General features: G+C 37.8%; 1 protein-coding gene and 1 long non-coding RNA gene across 2 annotated transcripts; both read right to left on the bottom strand.

The window, feature by feature from the left end:
- Positions 1 to 237: 237 nt before the first annotated feature.
- Positions 238 to 22,290, bottom strand: LOC121211355 (uncharacterized). Its single transcript, XM_041084108.1, has 2 exons — positions 21,856 to 22,290; positions 238 to 621 (listed from the first exon to the last, which is right to left on the bottom strand). The coding sequence occupies exons 1-2, from the start codon at positions 22,288 to 22,290 to the stop codon at positions 238 to 240; spliced, it is 819 nt and encodes a 272-aa protein (XP_040940042.1).
- On the bottom strand, positions 8,964 to 11,604 carry LOC121211335 (uncharacterized). The gene is made up of 3 exons (XR_005906651.1): positions 11,311 to 11,604; positions 10,760 to 10,843; positions 8,964 to 9,368 (listed from the first exon to the last, which is right to left on the bottom strand). It is a non-coding gene; the product is annotated as an uncharacterized lncRNA (long non-coding RNA).
- Positions 22,291 to 22,787: the final 497 nt, after the last annotated feature.

The following is a 22,787-nucleotide window of genomic DNA, read 5'->3' as shown; positions in this document are numbered from 1 at the left end:
AAAGTAATATACAAAAACCCAAGGTTAACTTTGTTTCATTACTATCTAGTTACTGTTTTATGCAACTTATTTGTTTTCTCTAGAAGAAAAGAAGGTTAAAACAAATGCTACTGAGAGAGGAAAAACAATAGGGAGCTTTTGTCGTATGGAAATGGAAAAGAGTATTTCATTTATATGTATGTATGTATGTATATTTGATTTCTATACATGATGTAATCCAAAATTGGGTTTGGTTTTTTACAGGGTAAGGATGTTAAGAAACGAGACTCTTGCTTTGATCATACACCTGAAGAGGCATTCAAGTCCATCTTCAAGATCCTGAATAAATAGCTCCAAATCTTTTAGCTGGTTTTGCATCTCAAGATTTATGATATCAGATTTGGTTATTCCGAAGGATTTCAAAGCAACATCAACCTTTTCGAATTCATTCACGTTCCTTCCAGCATCTTCGCACGCTATTCTTCTTTGATGCAATAGTTTTGAAACTGATAACCAACTTCCAGGCTTTGGTCCGGAGATGAGAGATAACAAATCCTCAAACTTAGAACAAGTCACTGCTTCAATCTCCTTCAGCATGCTAACAGTTTCTGAAGGCGAGACTGTGTTTTTCCTTTGTATGACCTGTCGTAACCATTTTTTTGAAAAAACGGGTATCGATTTGGAGAAAAAAACGAAAACAGGAGTCGCCTCCAATCTTTTTAGGTGTGATCGGATCACCTTAAATTAATCATTTTAATAAAAGTTAAGATTTACAAAAACGATAATTTTTGGTCTATGAATATCAGAAAATGAGTTCGGGAGTCGGTTACGCATGAGGAAGGATTAGCACCCTCGATACGCCCAAAATTGGTACCTAGTTGATTAATTAGTGTCTTAGTGTCGAAAATTTGAAAACTTGAAAGAATTTAAAATACGATCCCTCTTTGTAAAGAAAATGCTCAAATGTTAAGGACCTTCTCGTCTCACAATATAAAATGTCACATCCAGTAAGTTAGGACACGACATCTTGAATTTTCGAGAGCGAGCTTGCCTTTTATATAAAAGTTCGTGTATTTCAAAAGGTTATTCAGTTAGTTAAGGTGAACGAGGAAAATCGAAACCCAGTAAGTTAAGGCACGTTTCCTCGAATTCCCGAACACCGAATATTGCCTTTACTTGCAAAAATCTTATTTCGAGGTAACAAAATGCCATACCCAGTAAGTTAGGGCACAACACCTCGTATCTCCGAGAATAAGCATTTTTCAAAACTCATGTCGCGATTTAATAGAGTATTCCGTTATTTAGGTTAAAGGAGAAAAATCGAAACCCAGTAAGTTAGGGCACGATTGTTTCGAATTACCAAATACGGAATATTACTTTTATGAAAGAATTATTATTGGGTTGGATATAATAATAATAAGAATAATATTAAAGTAAAGTAAATAATAATACTATATATAAATATATATGTATATAATAGAAATACACACTACTATATAATAATAATAATAAATATAGAAATACAAAAAGCAAATATAATAAAAATATTAAATTAAAGTAATAAAAACAATACTATATATAAATATATATATACATAAAAATATACACTAATATATAATAATAATAGTAATAGCAAAAATAATGAAAATATGAGTAATATTAATAATATATTAGAATACAAAAGTAAAGTAATAACAATAGGGGTGATAATAATAATAATACTAATACAAACAATAATACATATATATATAATAATAATAGTAGTCAGAAATAAAAAATAATAGAAGTAACAATAATGATAGTAATAATATAAATAAATATGGAGAGGGCATATATAATATAATAATATAAATAATAATATATACATGATAAATAATAATATAAATAATAGTAAAAATAATAAAATAAAAAAATAAAACAAAGCTCTCAACTCTCTTTCTCCCTCTTTTCTAAATCCGGCTGGTGGTCCGGCTTTGCTTTGGTCATGGACCCCCACGGGCCGCCATCGACGCCACCGTGCACGGCGGCCGGACCTTAAAAAAAACCTTTTTCGGTAATGAAAATATGGGTAAGCTTCCTACTTTTATTTTTACTTTCGTATAAAAAAAATTGAAAGGAAAACAATAAACAAACAAAGAACTTAAGATGAGAATAGACAAAAGAAACCTCTTTTGCTTTGATCTTTGATTAATCTCCAAAAACTAGCCTTTCCAAAAAACAAAAAACAACCTTCTAACATAGTCTTGAATGGCTTTTATAGCCAAATTTTACAAATAAATTTTTTGTAAGCAAGTGGAGTGGTTGGGGTGGTTTAGGTGGCCAACAAGGGTGGTGGAGTAGGTGGCCAAGGTGGGTGGCCAACAAGGGTGGTGGAGTAGGTGGGATTAGGGTTTTCTTTTTCTGATTTTTTTTTGGGTTGGGTTAGTGTTTTGGGCTAAGGGTTTTGGGTTTGTATTGGGTTTTAATTGGGTAGTTGGGTTATGTTTATTTGGGCCCAAAATTGGGCTTGTACAGCTGCCCTTCTTTGCTTGTTGTCATGTAACGAGAACAGAGCAAAGACTTAAGAAAGACCAATTTTTCTCAGTTTCACTGTGTCTGGACTTGTTTAGCGCTCCTTTTCTCCAGGTAGTTTTATTCCAATCTTGTTGCTTCGCTTCGCTTCCCTGCTCTACTGCAACTTCAAGAAGGTAAGGTTTGTTTTGATCTGCTCCACTGCAACTCCATAGAGATAAGACACGTGACTTCAATCAATTCCATTGAAACTTCAAGGAGATCTGTTGTGGCTTTTAGCCGCTCCAACGCCATATCAGGGAGAAGAGATCCACTGAAACTTCAAGGAGATCTGCTGTGGCTTTTAGCCACTCCAACGCCATTTCAGGGAAAAGAGATCCACTGAAACTTCAAGGAGATCTACTGTGGCTTTTAGCCGCTCCAACGCCATTTCAGGGAGAAGATATTTGATTGTCAACCTGTTACCCTACTGCTCAGGGGGTTAAGGCTTGTCATCATTGATCTGTTTCCCTACTGCTTAGGTGTTTAGATCTGTAAACTCAACCTGTTACCCTACTTCTTAGGGGTTTAAGGCAATAATATCTATAAACTTCAGCTTGTTACCCTACTGCTTAGGGGGTTAAAGCTTGGTTGTTTTGAATCTGCTTCACTGCATTCGAGGAGGCAAAATTCGATGTATTTGATCTGCTCCACTGCAACTTCAGGGAGGCAAGATCTATGATTTTCAGCCTATTACCCTACTGCTTAGGGGGTTAAGGCCCATCGTCTTTGATCTGTTTTCCTACTGCTTAGGGTGATAAGATCTGCAAGTTCGGCTTGTTACCCTACTGCTTAGGGGGTTAAAGCCCTTTGAATTCAATCTGTTACCCTACTACTTAGGGGTTTAAGGTCTGTACATTTAGCCTGCTCCACTGTGACTTCAAGGAGATGAGACTTGTAATCTTCAGTCTGCTCCACTGCATTTCAGGGAGATAAGGCTAATGACTTCAATCTGCTTTGCTGAGGCTTCAGGGAGACAGAATTCGCTGGATTTGATCTGTTCCACTGCAACTTCAGGGAGACGAGATTTGTAATTTTCAGCCTATTACCCTACTACTTAGGGGGGTTAAGGTCTGGTGAATTCACTGATTCTAGGAACATGACCTGTAGAATCAGTTCTATGTATTTATGCTTATGCCAACGAATTAGGATGCTATGATCAAAATGAATCAAATGCTCCTAATCAGATGCGTTATGAATGATCTATGAATGTATAGGTGCAACATGTTGTGAGAGAGAATCCCTTTTAATGTTTAGGTTGCCATTGCTCTTTGTTCATCAAGGTTCTTTCACTGAAATGGTACCCAGTCTTCTTGTTTAGCTCAAATTTTGAACAGAAAACCCGAAGAGGTAGTCCCAATTTAAACTCTTTCTTCTCAGATACTTCCAATCTTTGAGTTTGGTTAGTTCTAAAAAAAAAGTCCTGTTTCAGGTTCCTGTACTATTTAGAAACTTTCAGAGTAATATGCAGAACTCTTTTTGCAAAAATGTCTTTAGTCCATTAATCATCATTTCAATGCAAAATGCTTGAAAAAGATCATAGTAATGATGGAATTGAAATTTATCAGAAACAAAATTTGAAGGGAATGGATTTATCACGGTCAACAAACATTGCTGGAATACAAAATGAATAAGAAGGGAATAGGTGCCCTAGATATCGCAACGTGAGCTTCTCTACACTTGTTTCTTGAGGACTCCTTTTTGCCCAATATGTGTTTAGAGGATCTAGACTACTCTTGTAGATGCCCCAAAACGTAACATCTCTCTTCCTTGTTAATTTTAGGTATCATAAGACCATCGCATGCCCCACCTTCGATCAAAATTTGAATCGCCCTTTACGGCTTTTCAATTCAAAATCCCTTTGGTCTCAAGGTGCTCTTTGCGAGTTTTCACCCTAGCCTCTCCTTTTTTTTAGGCGAAGTATTTCTTAACCAAATCCGAATTCACAGGATTGGATAATGTCTTGCCATCCATTTCAGCCAATATCAATGCTCCGCTAGAAAAGGCTTTCTTCACCACATAAGGCCCTTCCCAATTCGACATCCATTTTCCTCTGAAGTCTTTTTGTATGGGCAGGATTTTTTTCAGTACTAGGTCTCCCTTGTGGAACTCTCTGGGACGAACCTTTTTGTTGTAAGCTCGCATCATACGCTTTTGGTACATCTGACCATGGCGAATAGCCCGCAGCCTCTTTTCTTCAATCAAATTTAGCTGATTGTATCGGGACTGGATCCATTCTCCTTCATCCATCTTTACTTCTGACAAAAATTTGAGGAAGGAATCTCGACCTCGATAGGTAAAACTGCCTCCATTCCATAGACTAATGAGAAAGGCGTTGCCCCAGTAGAAGTTCTGATAGACGTTCGATAAGCATAGAGGGCGAATGGTAGCTTCTCATGCCAATCTTTATAAGTTTCTGTCATCTTTCCTACAATCTTCTTGATGTTCTTATTGGCTGCTTCGACTGCTCCGTTCATCTTCGGGCGATACGGTGACAAGTTGTGGTGTCTGACCTTGAACTGACTGCAGACATCCGCCATCGTGCTGTTGTTCAAATTTAATGCATTGTCAGATATGATCCTTTTCGGCATTCCATATCGACAGATGATTTCCTTTTTCAGGAACTTGCTAACTGCTGATTTAGTGACATTGGCATATGAAGCGTCCTCCACCCATTTGGTGAAATAATCGATGACCACAAAGATGAAACGATGCCCATTTGAAGCTTTTGGCAAAATTGGCCTAATAACATCCATGCCCCACATCGAGAAAGGCCATGGCGAAGTCATGACATGCAGAGGTGAGGGAGGTACATTAATCTTGTCTCCATAGATTTGGCACTTATGACATCTTTTAGCGTAGTTAATACAGTCTCCTTCCATGGTGGACCAACAATAACCGAACCTCATAATTTGCCTGGCCATTGTAAAACCATTAGCATGTGTCTCGCAGACGCCCTCGTGGACTTCTTCTAAGATTTTCTTAGCCTCAATGGCGTCTACACATCTTAATAGTACCTGATCCTTCCTTCTTTTGTATAGGATCTCCCCATCTAAGACATAGTCACTGGCCAGTCTTCTCAACGTTCTCTTGTCGTTCTCAGTAGCTTGGTCGGGGTACTCACAATTCTTCACATATCGTAGGATATCATGGTACCAAGGGCAATCATCATTTTCCTCTTCTTCTTCGAGGTTGTAACAATGAGCCGGGGCCTTGTAAATGCTCATTTAGATTGGTTTCACATCCTCTGGTTGGTTCACCTTAATCATAGAAGCTAAAGTTGCTAGAGCATCAGCCATCTGATTTTCTTCTCGTGGGAGGTAGTAGAAGACAATATTATCAAACTCTTTAATTAACTCAAGGATCAACCTCCGGTAATTGATCAATTTGGGGTCTCTTGTCTCCCATTCACCTTTGAGTTGATAAATCACTAGGGCAGAATCTCCATATACCTTTAACATCTTGATTTTACGTTCTATGGCCGCACGTATTCCCATGAGCATGCTTCATATTCTACCATATTGTTCATGCAGTCAAAATCCAATTTACTAGTGAAGGGATAATGATCTCCGCTCGGGGATACCAGGACTGCCCCGATTCTATTGCCCACGGCATTCGATGCTCCGTCAAAGTTTAGCTTCCAAGGATGACCTTCTTGAGGGTCTTCTTCAGTGGTTGCTACGTACATTAGATCTTCATTTGGGAAGTCAAAGTTTAGAGGCTCGTAGTCCTCTAGGGATCTGCTGGCTAGGAAATCTGCTATCGCACTCCCTTTTACGGCCTTCTGGTTCACGTAGACTATATCAAATTCAGAAAGTAAAATTTGCCATCGGGCCATTCTCCTGTTCAAGGCAGTCGACTCTATCAAGTACTTCAGAGGGTCCATTTTAGAGATTAGCCAAGTTGTGTGATACAACATGTATTGTCTCAGTCTTCGGGTTGTCCAGATCAAGGCACAGCACAACTTTTCAATGAACGAGTATCTCGTCTCACACTTAGTAAACTTTTTACTGAGGTAATATATCGCTCTTTCTTTCCTTCCCGATTCATCGTGTTGGCCAAGCATGCATCCTATAGAATTTTCAAATACTGTCAAATACAGTATCAGTGGCTTATCTGGATTAGGAGGTGTCAACACTGGGGCATTAGACAAATATTGCTTAACTTTGTCGAAAGTCTTCTGGCATTCCTCGTCCCAACCACCAGGGTTGTGTTTCTTAAGGAGACGGAATATGGGGTCACATTTCTCGGTTAGTTGTGAAATAAACCGAGCGATGTAATTTAGTCTTCCTAGGAATCCTCGAACTTCTTTCTGAGTACATGGTGGAGGTAACTCTTGTATGGCTTTGACTTTATCTGGGTCAATCTCAATCCCTTTTCCACTGACCACGAATCCTAGCAGTTTACCTGACCTGGCTCCGAAGGTACATTTTGCGGGATTGAGTTTCAATTGGAATTTTCTCAACCTCAAAAATAATTTCCTCAAGACTTGCACATGCTCTTCTTCAGTCCGAGATTTGGCGATCATGTCGTCGACATAGACTTCAATTTCTTTATGCATCATATCATGAAATAGGGTTACCATGGCTCTCTGATATGTTGCTCCCGCATTTTTCAATCCGAACGACATTACTTTATAGCAAAGGTTCCCCACATGGTCACAAATGTGGTTTTATTCATGTCTTCAGGATGCATCTTGATCTGATTGTACCCCGAGAAACCATCCATGAAGGAGAAGAGTGAGTAACCTGCCGTGTTGTCCACTAAGGTGTCGATATGAGGCAACGGGAAATTATCTTTCGGGCTGGCCTTGTTTAAGTCTTTGTAGTCTACACACATTCGTACCTTTCCATCTTTTTTAGGGACGGGGAAGATGTTGGCTACCCATTCTGAGTACTTAACTACTTGTAAGAAACCAGTATCAAATTGCTTCTTGACCTCCTCTTTTATTTTCAATAGAACATCGGGCCGCATCCTTCGAAGCTTTTGCTGAACTGGCTTGCATTCTTCTTTGATGGGGAGCCTGTGTACCACAAGGTCAGTACTTAGCCCAGGCATATCCTGATATGACCATGCAAAGACATCCTTGAACTCTTGGTGTAACTCAATAAGGTCCCACTTTGTCTCTGTGGTGATGCAAGCTCCGATCTTTACTTCTCTCCTTTCTAGTTCATCTCCCAAGTTCACGACTTCTACGGTCTCTTTGTGGGGTAGAATCTATTTCTCCTCGTGTTCTACCATCCTTAACAAATCAGGGGATAAGTTACAGTCTCCGTCATCCTCAAAGTCTTGGGATCCCTCCAGACACATATCTCGCTCAAAAGGAGATTCTGAATTAGTAGCAACGTCACTCGCGTCATTGATATCTGGAGACCTGTGGTAGGTGTGAAGGAAGATGCAAAGAACAAGAGAATCTAAGAACAATGATATGTGTGGTATGATCATGAATGAAAGAATAAAAGAATATTTGTACGGAATAAGTCAAAAGGATGCATTTCATTGAAATAACGATTTCGAACATAAGCCTATTTCTCAAAAGGACACTTGTTACTCCTAGGCCTAGAGCAATAAGTGTGTTTTGGACATTACTCTGAGTTAGTTCTAAAGACTACAGGAATCTCTTCTGCAGTCCAATTATTCAGAACACTTCCCGGCTCATAGGGGCGAATGCCTGATAAATTCTCTACCCCCGTCCCTTCTTCATATGTGGTGTTGATGTCCAAACTCTCCATCATTCCTTCCAAGATTTCCTTTCCCGACGTCTTCCGCTCGGAGTGAATGACCCCTCCAGACACAAAAGTCTTCGATATATAGGGGAAGATCATTGGTTCCCATTCGCTTTCTCCCCCGTTCAATCGCGCTCTCCTTCTTTCTTGCTTCTTCTCAAGTTCTTTCTTTCTTTGTTTCATGTCCGGCTTAAAGCCTAACCCAAAATGGTCTTGTTTGTCCTTCATCATTGGTACATTAATCCTTCCTTGGAGGTATCTCCTGAGTCCTTGTAACACCCCTCGCCTGCATCCGACGCCGGGACGGGGTTCGAGGTGCTACCTGACTTTTACTAACATTTTCATACTAAATAGGGCCATAAAATCTCAAATAGTTAAAAACTTTTCTTTTCACATGCAATTTGTTCCTTATGCGAGCTTACGAGGCCCAATACATGCATTCGGGGCGGTTCGGGACCCAATCGAAAACTCATGAAAAACTTAGAAAAATCTCTTGCGTTAAGGCTTCACACGCCCATGTGCTCAGGCCGTGTGGCCAGAAATAGGCTAATTATCAAGCCTTTTGTCACTCTCACACCACATGCATAGATACATACTTATCCAATAACAAACAACGTGGCATAAATGAGCTCTTAAACATCTACAAACATGTTATGCTCAAGTTATTTTCTTATGCAATAAATATTATAGAATTTGCCCATATCATTACCACATACTAGACATAACTATCATTACATCACAAACCATTCATGAAGCATTATTAACTATTTACCAATCACTTAATCCTGCATTAGTTACTAGCTCATCAATGAATCTCAATTCAATCTCCAGGCATACATGTTGTAAGCCACATCACAAGAGATAATAACATACATGCATAAGAATAATCATATAGGCCCATAATGTCATTAGCCAACATAGGCCAATTTACATGACTAATACTACCTTAATAACAAGCCAATGCCTTTGGCTAAATCATAATATTACATACTCACATTAAAACCCTATACATGCCATAGACTCAAATCACTTGAGTTTACTTACTCAGATAACGTTAACTCGATAGGGTGATAATATCTCTGACGGCCTCCAACCCGAGCTAACCTGGAAACTCTAGAAAACATGGGAAAGAAGGGGGGTAAGCTTTCGCTTAGTAAGTTCATATGAAAACAATAAGCAACTCATTAACTTGTTTTATCAATGTTTACAACATATTCTCAAGTTCACTACAAGCTGTCTTCCTGCTCAACAGTCACTAAAATATTTATATCTGGAGCTACGAAACTCAAAATTAAGTTCCGTTAATTTTACCTGAAACTAGACTCATTTATCTTTCTTTCATAAAATTTCCAGAATTTTTGACTTAGCCAATTAGTACATTTTATTCCTCAAGTTTGCTCCTGATTCACTGTCTGACAATTTCAACCCTTCTGCACTAAAGTTCAATTATCTCATAGTACAGGATTCGAATAATGTTCTCGTCTATTTCTCTTGAAACTAGACTCATATTTCTACTTACTAATTTTTTTCTAGAATTTTTGGTAAATCCATTTAGTACATTTTATTAGTTAAATTTTCCCCTGTTTCAGGGTATGACTACTCTGACCCCTATGCACTACGAATCAAATTTCTCCATGTACAGAATTCCAATGACCATGCTGTTTGTTGCCCTTAAAAATAGACTCAATAAGGAATCTATGCAGGTAAGGTATGACTCTTAATAATTTTTTGCACAATTTACGGTGAATTTATAAAATCAAAACAGGGGATCTCAAATTCATTCAGACCCTGTTTCACAAGAATTTAAATATCACACAATATAGAATTCTTTTTCTTCCTCTATTTCTTTCATGTGAAAATAGACTCATTAAGCTTTAATCCCATATTTTATTCTGCCTCTAACTCATTTTCCACTATTTTTAGTGTATTTTCAAAATTACACTACTGCAATAACTCAAATCTGTTAAGGCTAAGTTACTCATTCATGGTCATCGTTCATAATATTAATACAACACCATTTTATCCATCATGGTAAGAACACATATTATGCATCATAGATCATCACATATCAAGGCGTTCTCATAGGATTAGTATACATACTTGCACAACTCGTAACATAGCTCGAGTGCATACTCACCAATGACTTACCTCATTGGGACCATCATCAACTCTTTCCTTGGATTGCCCGTTGAACACTTGGAATACTAATTGGATACTCGGAAAAGCCTTTGCACATAAGTGCCTCAATTGTAGCTAAAGCTACCTCATATCTCATTACATTTCAATGCTCACTCTCGAGCTAGTCATATAGACTCATAATTCCTAGTGACATGTCACTCGTATCCTATTCTATTCCTAAGGTTCAAACGGGATTTTTCCTCGTCTATTAAGGCTTTGTCTTATCATATTTCTATTAATCACATACACCTTAATATCTGTACAATTCATGTAATGATAACATTTAAATACATGTATAGCATGGTATTGTTTACATACGAACTTACCTCAATACCACAAAGGTGAAAAGGACATACTCGTCCATAAATCGATTTCTTTCCGTTCTAGGTCCAAGTCTCAATTTTCATCATCTATAACATCACATTTAGCCCACCAATCAGTCACAATATTCATATGGGTCTAAAAATCATATTTTTACAAATTTTCATTTTGACCCCTAAACTTTTGCATATTTGCACTTTTGCCCCAATGCTCGTAAATTAATTTTTATTCAATTTCTATAAGGTTTAAGACATGCTGAACATTTTTCTCTTCTATGGCAACTCCAAATTTTCACTAATTCACACACTTATGACCAATTTATAACTTTTACAATTTAACCCCTTTTTGATATTTTTACCGAAATTCATTGAATAAAACTCATATTTAACACATCAAACATTCATTATCCACTATAAATCATCAAAACACAACCATATCATGAATGGGTAAATTTTTAAACTCTAATTTCTTTTCAATCAATTGGTAGAAATAGAAAATTTAAGCTTCAGGGATCTCAAAAATACGAAAATCATTAAAAACGAGACAAAAACCGTACCTATATAAGCCATAGAAGCTTGGCCGAATGGAGCTCATCCATGGCTGCCATTTTCAGTTCTTTCCCACGGTTGAAGAAGAAAGAATGGAAAAAAAATGATAGCTTTTATCATTTTTGTCTTATTAGGTTATTTTAATTAATTTACAAAATTACCCTTTTTATTTCAACCAAATATCAAAAATACCAAACAAATATCCATTCACTAACTTATTAAAGGAATAATTATCACATAAGGACTTTCAATTTAAAACTCATAACAATTAGGCACCTCATATATAAAGAACTCAACTTTTGCACTTTTTACAATTTAGTCCTTTTGACTAAATTGAGTGCTCAAACGTCAAAATTTTCGAATGAAATTTTTACGAAATATTTTCATAAATTTATAGACTATAAAAATATAATAAAAATAAAATTTTTTTTCTCGTCGGGTTTGTGGTCCCGAAACCACTGTTCTGACTAGACCCAAAATCGGGCTGTTACAGTCCTCTTCCGGGTAGAGCCCCTTTTCCAATAGTTAGCCGTAGTCCCATTCTTGTAGTCTCAGATAACCTGGGCATTGGAATCTTATTTCCTTCGATGATGAACGTCGCGTTCACAAACTCCAAAGATCGAAAAGAGCACTCGATTGCTTCATCATTGGCCTCCAGATATGGGGCATCACTGGTTATTGCCGCAATGATGTCCTCTTCAGCATTGATTGTTACTAACTGACCTTCGGTCACTAATTTCAACTTTTGATGCAGCGATGAAGGGACTGCCCCCGCCGAGTGTATCCACGGTCTCCCCAATAGGCAATTATACGAAGGCTTAATGTCCATGACCAAGAAATCTACCTCGTATGTGCTCGGCCCGATTAAGAGGGGTACTTCAATTCTCCCCATTACCTTCCTTTCCATGCCATCAAATGCTCTCACTACATTTTGGCATGTCTTCATATGGGAACTATCCACTGGTAACCTACTCAGCGTAGATAGGGGTAGGACATTCAGTGCAGACCCATTGTCAATCAATACCCCCGGTAACATGTACCCTTTACAGCGAGTCGTGATGTGCAAAGCTTTAGTTGATCGTCGGCCTCCTGGCGGTACCTCATCGTCATTGAAGAATATAAAGTTGTCGGCACTTATATTGTTGACTAAGCGGTCCAGTTTGTTTACAGAGATATCGTTAGCAACATAAGTTTCATTCAGCACCTTCATCAATGCGCTGCGATGGGTTTCAGAACTTAAAAGTAAGGTCAGTACCGATATACGCGCTGGCTGTTTGTACAAATATTCTACGACACTATATTCACTGTGCTTTAGGAATTTTAAGAATTCCTTGGCTTCTTTTTCAGTCACTGATTCATTAACAGTTGGTTCAGGCCCCGGCGGCTTCTCTTTCTTTTGCTCAATTGCTAATGATTTTTATTTAACTTGTTCGACTTTTATATTTGGGGTATAACGCCTTCCGCTGCGCGTATAAAAACCTTCGCCTTGAACTTTCTCTGAAGCATTGATCGGGGTCTCCTCTCCCGGGAATGTCACATTGCAGCTATAGTTCCACGGTGCCCTTTTGCTATCTTTATAAGGAAAAGCAACGGGCTATCACGACTTTTAGCGCAACTTGTGCCCCGGCTTCATTCATTCTCGGACGTGATATGATAACCACTGGGTGGTTGACTTTGTAAACGTCCTTCGTCGACCCCTCTTCAGAGGCACACACATCTGCTTCTTCCAGGCTCCCGACATATTCGAAGAATTCCAGCTCCTTATTATCCATCAATCCTTGTACTAAAGCCCTGAATTGGCTGCATTTCTGAATCTCATGATCCTCTTGATCGTGGAACTCACAATAATTCTTCGCTTCTCGAGGTCTGACCCTTGAATTCTGTGCTATCAACCCTCTTTCCACCATTTTCTTCCAAACTTCCTCCAACGGGGTATTCACTTCTGCAATACTCATCTTAATTTCTTTCCCCGAACTCTCGATTATCACATTTATTCCCTTATCCCCATGGTTAGGTAATGGGCTCTCTGTATTGGATGCATCATCAAATTTCACAATCCCCATGTTGATGAGTCTTTCAACCAATTTCTTAAAAGTGGTGCAGTTTTCTATCGAGTGTCCTGTGGCTCCCGCATGGTATTCACATTGGGCATTTGCATCATACCATTTGGGGTATGGAGGTTGCATTGGCTTTAGATAGAAGGGAGACACGACATGTGCATCAAATAAACTCTGGTATAACTCCTTGTACGTCATTGGAATGGGCGTAAATTGAAGTTTCTCCCTATTTTGTTTTATGTTGGGCTCTTGTCTGGGTGGGCCCTGCTGTCCAGTAGGTGTCGACCTTGGTTGGATTACGGTGATCGATTTCGAATATGAGCTCACATTATTCACCTCGTGCTCTTTCTTTCTCGGCGCTAGCCTCTTAGCGTTTTCCCCAGCCTCTATTTTCCCACATCTTATGGCATTTTCTATCATTTCTCCAGACATTACTATGTCCGAAAAACTCTTGGTTGCGCTACCCAGCATGTGGTTAATAAAAGGTGCCTTCAGGGTATTGATGAAGAGCATAGTGGTTTCCTTTTCCAACAGAGGGGGTTGGACCTGTGTGGCCATTTCTCTCCATCGCTGGGCGTACTGCCTAAAGCTCTCATTATGCTTCTCCTCCATATTCTGTAAAGTGATTCTATCAGGGGCTATGTCTACCACATGACCGTACTGCTTCATGAAGGCTTGTGCTAAATCTTTCCATGAACTGATCTGGGCGCGACTCAGCTGGTTGTACCATCTAGAAGCGGCCCCAACCAGACTTTCTTAGAAGCAGTGAATTAATAGTTGGTCATTATTGACATGGCCTGCCATTCGTCTGCAGAACATAGTGATGTGAGCTTCGGGACAACTAGTCCCGTTGTATTTATCAAATTTCGGAGTTTTGAACTTGGGAGGGATTATCAAGTCCGGAACCAAACTTAATTCCTTAGCATCGATTCCACCACGATAGTCGGTGCTTTCCATTTCTTTAAATTTTTCTTCCAACCATCTACACCTTTCTTCAAGCTCTCTCGGGAGTTCTACCCTTGTCTTTTCTGCTTCTGTTACTTCATCGAGATTGAGGACCACAGGACTGGTCGGGTTATCCCCTGGATTAGAGCCCGAGCCGGCCTAATAATTTATCGGTGCTGAAACACCGGCCTGAAATAGTTGGGGCCTAATTGTGACCGATGGCCTTCTTGGGTACATGTCAGGTTGTGTCTGAACGTCTACTGGGGCAAAACCTGGAGGGTAGGTAGGATCTTCATTATCTTCTCCCGCATTGATCAAAGGGCTTTTCCTTTTTTCTAATCCGCCAACCAATAGATGAGTTAATTGGTCCATCATGCTTTTCTGGGACTCCAACATATGGTCCCTCATATCTTGCTGTATCTTAGCCAGTTACTCTTGCATCTGCGCTTGTAATTGTTCTTGTATCTCCCTTTGCATTTGTTCTATCATTTCTAATCTCTGGTCCATTGCTTTGGTTTTACGGCGGGTATAGTGGCTGTGTTCAGTTGCTTGATTCTCATTGGTTTCCAGATTAACTGAAATAATTTTTTTTAATCAGGGTTCTTTAGTGAAAGTTTAATGCAAATGTTTCAATGTAATGCAAATGTATAGAACGAATACAAAAGAAAGGAAGATGTTGATCTTGAATTCAATTCCATTAGAATAACTTTTCTAGAAAACATATTTCTTTACATGAAAATAGATTACATATGCGGTATTGCCCTTCATAGTCCAAGTAAACGCTGATCTTTTCTTCATGGTCGAATCCTGTAAATTCTCCAAGAGATGCCTTTGCTAGTTCCTTGCTACTTAATCTGAGCCTCGATCTCTTGCTCGCTTATCTCCATGATACTCATCAAAAAGTGCCGGCTCTTGGATAATCTTCGTCGACAATTAAATCAAGTCATGTATTCCTTCGTAGACTTCTGGCTTTCTCTCGTCATGCTCTTGGATAACTTTTGTTGGCTTGAATCTCCGGCAATTACATCATGCATTCCTCCGTGGACATCAGCTTTCTCTCGTCGTGTTTATTTAGACTATATTCAGACGACCACACTATAATCCACTTTATCAAGAAATTTGTTTCCTTATGACAAACTATTCTATTTAGGAATCGAATTTCGAATCAACACATTCTTTTCTTTGATGTAATGTAATGCAAATGCATGAACGCAAAAAAAAAGGAAGGCATTGATTCTAAATTTAATTTCATTAGAACAACTTTTCTAGAAAGCAAATTCCTTTACATAAAACGGACTACATATACGGCTTTTCTCTTGTATTCCAAGTGAAGACACCTATCTTCCTCTTCATATCCGGATCTTATGGTCGAGTTTGACGAATTCTCCAAGAGATGTCTATATTAACTCCTTTTTTGCTCGATCCAGGCTGTGACTCGTTGCTCACTTATTACTGTGATACTTGTCAGCTCCTTTAAGAAGGTCAAGATGTGACGGCTCTCGAATAATCTTTTTCAGTTTCTGTCTTCAGGTAATGAAGCAAAGTCTTGTATTTCTTCACGGGCTATCAGTCTTTTTTCATGTGTTCACTTAGACCATATTTAGACAACCGTATTATAATCCACTTTATCAAAAAATTCATTTTCTTATGACAAACTGTTCTATTTAGCAATCAAATATGAATCAACACCTCCTTCCTAGGATGATGTAATGTAATGCAATTATAAACAAAACAAAAATAAAACACGTTAGTGCAGGATAAATAAATAACAAATAAAGTAATTCGGGTGACCACTAGGGGTTCGGAGTGGCTCTACCTAGGGTAGGCTCCTAGGTCTCTCTATATGTGGTTTGGTTCTAGAGTAAGGGTACCTGAACCAGCAGATTCCTCGATCCTCACCCATTATAGGCTCATTTGAATCGAGTTCAATTCAGAAGAATACATTTCCCTATGGCTACACGGAGATGAAAATCTCACGAAACCATAGGTACGGATGTATTCCGAAAGTGATCCACTATCCTGCACGGAGGTGAAAACCCCACGAAGGCGTAGTTTCTCACTATCACTTAAGGGTGTGACCACAACGGTCATGCAATGCAATGCGAGAAGATATATGCATAAAAACTTGAAACGATTAAAGAAAATAGGAATAAAATGATGAAAATAGTACGAAAAACGGGTGAAACGTAATGAAGAGATCGTATATCAAAACCAAATTCTCAATTTTCGAAAAAAGACAAAAAGTTAATCAACTTGTGGCTTGACTCTCTTATAAAAGTCCCCAGTGGAGTCGCCAAGCTGTCGTAACCATTTTTTTGAAAAAACGGGTATCGACTTGGAGAAAAAAAACGAAAACAGAAGTTGCCACCAATCTTTTTAGGTGTGATCGGATCACCTTAAATTAATCATTTTAATAAAAGTTAAGATTTACTAAAACGATAATTTTTGGTCTACGAAAATCAGAAAATGAGTTCGGGAGTCGGTTATGCACGAGGAAGGATTAGCACCCTCGATACGCCCAAAATTGGTACCTAGTTGATTAATTAGTGTCTTAGTGTCGAAAATTTGAAAACTTGAAAGAATTTAAAATACGATCCCTCTTTGTAAAGAAAATGCTCAAATGTTAAGGACATTCTCGTCTCACAATATAAAATGTCACATCCAGTAAGTTAGGACGCGACATCTTGAATTTTCGAGAGCGAGTTTGCCTTTTATATAAAAGTTCATGTATTTCAAAAGGTTATTCAGTTAGTTAAGGTGAACGAGGAAAATCGAAACCCAGTAAGTTAGGGCACGTTTCCTCGAATTCCCGAACACTGAATATTGCCTTTACTTGTAAAAATCTTATTTCGAGGTAACTAAATGCCATACCCAGTGTGACAGCCCTAAAGTGACCCTAGTCAGAAAGTGGTTTCGGGACCGCTAAACCGAGTCACCAAATTATTTGAATATGATATTTATTGTCTAAAGTATGTGATTATGAATGTGTGAAAGTTTTAAGCTCCGATTTAGTAAATTGCATGTGAATTTAGTCAATAGGACTTAGGTGTGACACTTTTGAAATGTGATAGGTTAATCTATAAGGATCAATTAGTGCATGAAATCAAAGGGTGGACTTGTATGTCAATTTTCCCCCCTAATTAGTAGTGGTCGGCCATGAGCATGAGGGTGGACAAATTGTTATGGCTAAAACATGTCATAAACATGTTGGGTTTATGCATTATGTTAGGAATAATAAAATAAAGAACATGGGCAATAAAATATTAGTGTTAGTAGGAGGAGAAACAAAAAAAAATGTGTGTGGTTCTCCCCCCATTGTGCCGTACCTAGAAGAAAAAAAAAGAAAAAAAAAGCTCTCATGTTGTTCTTGGCCGAATAGAAGAAAGAAAAGAAGGAAAGGGAGCTTTGAGAAAAATCGGCTATGGTGGGTTGCTAGACTAAGGTATGTTTGATGTTGTCCATGAGATTCATGCATGTTTTTAGTTGTTAGTTTGAGTTCTACCTAGCCCATGGTTTAAATCTTTGCTATGAGATGGAGATGATATTCGGCCATGGGTGTTGTCTTCTTGGTTGATGTTTGATGTTGTGGTGATGAGGCATGAAGATGAGTTAAGTTTCGCCTAAGGTGGATTTGTGTTGATGTCATTTGCATGCTAAGTGTGAAGCTTTGTAATGATACATGTGATGGTGATTGATGACTCTTGGATTTTCTTTTTGGCATTTTTGAGTTAGACATTAAGTTATTTGTGTAACCCATGACCAAAATTGAATGGTATGGTGTCTTGATGCATTCGGCCATGGTAGAAAGTAGATGTGAAATGGTAGGTGAAGTGCAAAATGTTAGTATTTGATTACTAGTGTATATATGCGTATTAGCCGAGTTTTGAACTTGAAACAAGATGATATATAATCAATACAAGTAACGATACTTGTAGGAAGTATTAAGCATATAATCGGCCTACATAGACATGCATATTCGGCCATAGGAAGAAGATTGGTGTTGCATGTATTCGGTTAGAGGCAAGCATATCGATGCTTTTATCTTGGCATAGACAATCGGCTAAAAGGGAGTGTGGGTTAATATGTTGAGTTGATTCATGACTTCATATGTATGTGACTTTAATGTCTAATGTATATATATAGGCTAAGTACCTTGAGTTCCTCTTTTCGATGCTCAAATGATTAAATCAATTTATTTGTTAAATTAAGCTCAAGAGCAAAGGGGAACTAAATCCGATAAAGGGAAGGAAAAAGTGGTCGAATAGCCATCGAAATCGTTCGACAACATCCGAGGTAAGTTTTCGAGTAAAAAGACTTAGTTTACGATTTGATTAAGTCATGACGTATGAGCATAACAAATATACGGTAATGTGATGATTCTACTTGAATTATATGTTGAGTTAATTAGTCTATACGTATGACGGGTAGCCGTATGTGCATAGAGATCGTGTCATAAAGCAAACTAAACCATGCTATTTGTATGTGGCTAGTGAGCCGAAAATGGGATTGCTTAATACGTGACTTGTGTTTGAACTCTAATTATGAAAATGAAATTTAGATGTGTCATGATTTATTGATATGTGCATGAATATTTGGATGATAACCGGGCTAAGTCCCGAAGGCATTTGCGCTAGTGACTAGTTCCGGACTAAGTCCCGAAGGCATTTGTGTGAGTTACTATATCCGGGCTAAGTCCCGAAGGCATTTGTGCGAGTTACTATATCCGGGCTAAGTCCTGAAGGCATTTGTGCGAGTTGCTATATCCGGGCTAAGTCCCGAAGGCATTTGTGCGAGTTACTATATCCGGGCTATGTCCCGAAGGCATTCGAGCGAGTAGCTATATCCGGTTAAATCCCGAAGGTACTTGGCTTGGGAATGAGTGACCTTGCTGTAATAGTTTCAATTAATACGCTCATAAAATCCCAGCGATGAGGTATATTTCGTATATGCATTGAATTAGTTGATCCCTTACAAATGGTATTCGCTCAGTCGATAAATGAGCTACCGGCCTTTGGCTAAGTTGATCTTTTGTGTATGAATATAAGGATTGGTAATGTGAAGTAAGTATGATATTGAGAATTTGTGCATATGAAATTATGCGTTTAGCCATATGAATGCTACACTTTAGTTGTGTCTAATTTCATGGCTCAAAACTTACTAAGCATTTAATGCTTACTCCGTTTCTTTGAATCTCTGTTTTATAGATTTTGGTTCGTCAGCTATCGGACTCGGGATTTTCGAAGTTGAAGTCGTCCACACTATCAAAGCCCTTTTGGTACACTTTTGGTTGAACTCTGAAAATGGCATGTATAGGACTACCCTTTTTGTTGTTGGTCATGTACCCTATGGTTTTGTATAAATTTGGATAGCCATGCGAAAATGGCTTATATACGTATTTTGAGCATAATGTTATAATCATCTTGTATGTATATGGTCATTGGGAGGTGTGGACATGCTTGGCAATGATTGGCCATTGGAATGGTTAATCACAATCATATTTTGTGCTATATATGCTAAAGGGTTAGTTAAATCATGGAAACTATGTAATAGGTAAAGTCTACCCTAAAGGCAGATGCTGACAGCAGCAGTGGTGTGAATTTGAAAAATCACTAAAAATAGTAGGAATGGAGTTAAATAGTGAATAAATTATGTAATCGAACCTTGATGAATCTACTTTCATATGGAAGAAACGAAACGGTCATATGAGTCGGATTTTAAGAGATATTTAAGTTTTCGTGGAATAGGGCCAGAGCAATTTCTGGATCCCCTGATCTGACTTTGGAAATTCATTATAAATTAACCTGAGATAATTATAAGTCATGCCATATATGTATAGATTCCTTTTTGAGTATAGTTTCAATAGAAATAAACGGCTTAAGTATTGAAGCCCTGTACAGGGAGATATATAAGTCGTAATGCAAGAAGGTCAGAGCAGTCGAACCCTGTAACAGGGGAGACTTTAACTAATAAACTGTACTAATTGGATCGACCAAAAATTCTAGAAAAAATTTTTAGATGGATATATGAGTCTCGTTTCAGGAAAAATTTACGGAAATGGTTTTCGAGTTTTGGAACATGAGATATGATTTTTAAGGTGACAGTGACGCAGTTAGCCAGCTCGTCTGGAAATTTAAAATGGACTGTGCAAATAAGTGAATTAAGTCTGTTAACCCCTCGTGTCCGACTCCGGCAACGGTCTCGGGTACGGGGTGTTACACCCAGTAAGTTAGGGCACAGCACCTCGTATCTCCGAGAATAAGCATTTTTCAAAACTCATGTCGCGATTTAAAAGAGTATTCCGTTATTTAGGTTAAAGGAGAAAAATCGAAACCTAGTAAGTTAGGGCACGATTGTCTCGAATTACCAAATACGGAATATTACTTTTATGAAAGAATTATTATTGGGTTGGATATAATGATAATAAGAATAATATTAAAGTAAAGTAAATAATAATACTATATATAAATATATATATGTATATAATAGAAATACACACTACTATATAATAATAATAAATATAGAAATACAAAAAGCAAATATAATAAAAATATTAAATTAAAGTAATAAAAAACAATACTATATATAAATATATATATATATACATAAAAATATACACTAATATATAATAATAATAGTAATAGCAAAAATAATGAAAATATGAGTAATATTAATAATATATTAGAATACAAAAGTAAAGTAATAACAATAGGGGTGATAATAATAATAATATTAATACAAACAATAATACATATATATATAATAATAGTAGTCAGAAATAAAAAATAATAGAAGTAACAATAATGATAGTAATAATATAAATAAATATGGAGAGGGCATATATAATATAATAATATAAATAATAATATATACATGAGAAATAATAATAATAATATAAATAATAGTAAAAATAATAAAATAAAAAAATACAACAAAGCTCTCAACTCTCTTTCTCCCTCTTTTCTAAATCCGGCCGTTGGTCCGGCTTTGCTTCGGTCATGGACATCCACGGGCCGCCATCGGCGCCACCGTACACGGCGGCCGGACCTCAAAAAAAACTTTTTCCGGTAATGAAAATATGGGTAAGCTTCTTACTTTTATTTTTACTTTCATATAAAAAAACAAAATAAAATTGAAAGGAAAACAATAAACAAACAAAGAACTTAAGATGAGAATAGACAAAAGAAACCTCTTTTGCTTTGATATTTGATTAATCTCCAAAAACTAGCCTTTCCAAAAAACAAAAAATAACCTTCTAACATAGTCTTGAATGGCTTTTATAGCCAAATTTTATAAATAAATTTTTTGTAAGCAAGTGGAGTGGTTGGGGTGGTTTAGGTGGCCAAGGTGGGTGGCCAACAAGGGTGGTGGAGTAGGTGGCCAAGGTGGGTGACCAACAAAGGTGGTGGAATAGGTGGGATTAGGGTTTTCTTTTTCTGATTTTTTTTTTGGGTTGGGTTAGTGTTTTGGGCTAAGGATTTTGGGTTTATATTAGATTTTAATTGGGTAGTTAGGTTATGTTTATTTAGGCTCAAAATTAAGCTTGTACATGACCTTCACGTTTCCCAATGCCTTGTGGATAGTCTTTTTGGCAACTTTCCTGGAGCTCATGTATTTCCTCACTTCACTTACGATCTCGGCTTCACCGATTTTCCTTCGACGCAAAGCCGATTGAAGTTCACTTGCGTTTTCTTTTGTTTGCAGCACAATATCTTTAGCAGTGCTGCAAAGGTCGAGGAGTCTAAGAGAACCATCCAACAACTCATCAGCACATTCGTGGGCTAAAGCATGGTGGGACAGAGGCAACTGAAGAAACTTAACAACACAATCATACAAATCTTGAAAGCCATTTAGTTTATGGCTTATTGATGATGATGAAGTAGATGCCTCTTTAGAAGCCCTCAATCTATTCAAATGCTCATTAACTTCTGTTGCTAGTGGGTGTTGTCTAGATGAGCGGGGGAAACTGTTGGATCGAGTGGCTGCCATTTTTTTTTGTTCTGAGCAAAGAAGCCTATTTGTTGAATCAACGTTTCTTGCAATTTTCACAGAAATACTAGGCATCTGCTCCCAAGTTATATATATGTATATTCATATCAATTCACGGAGACAAAGGGAACCTCAAATGCTTCTTCTATCTGCTAATGTTGACATGATTAATTAAGATCTCGATAAAAGGGTGGCAGCAATGTTCATGAAATGTCTCCCCTCTACCATCTCTCCAGCTCACTATCCAAGCACTTTAATATATATATCCTTGCCATTTCTTTGCACACGTTGAAACCATCCTAGTTGCCAACGCACGGGAGTTGGTGACATTTTTCAAATATATTAAGGAAAAACAGACAACCAATTCATTATTTCCACGTGTGTATTAGCACTTACCATTATTTTTCATGCAATTTGATAACCAAGTAAAGAAGGGTCTGAAGTTGAACAAGATCCACTTTCTGATCCTTGCTTCCTTTTCCCCTAACATAAGAAAA

Source organism: Gossypium hirsutum, chromosome A12 (genome assembly GCF_007990345.1).
Source record: "Gossypium hirsutum isolate 1008001.06 chromosome A12, Gossypium_hirsutum_v2.1, whole genome shotgun sequence".
NCBI lineage: Eukaryota > Viridiplantae > Streptophyta > Magnoliopsida > Malvales > Malvaceae > Gossypium > Gossypium hirsutum.
The sequence above is the reverse complement of the archived record's forward strand: the minus strand, read 5'-3'. Positions and strand labels throughout refer to the sequence as shown.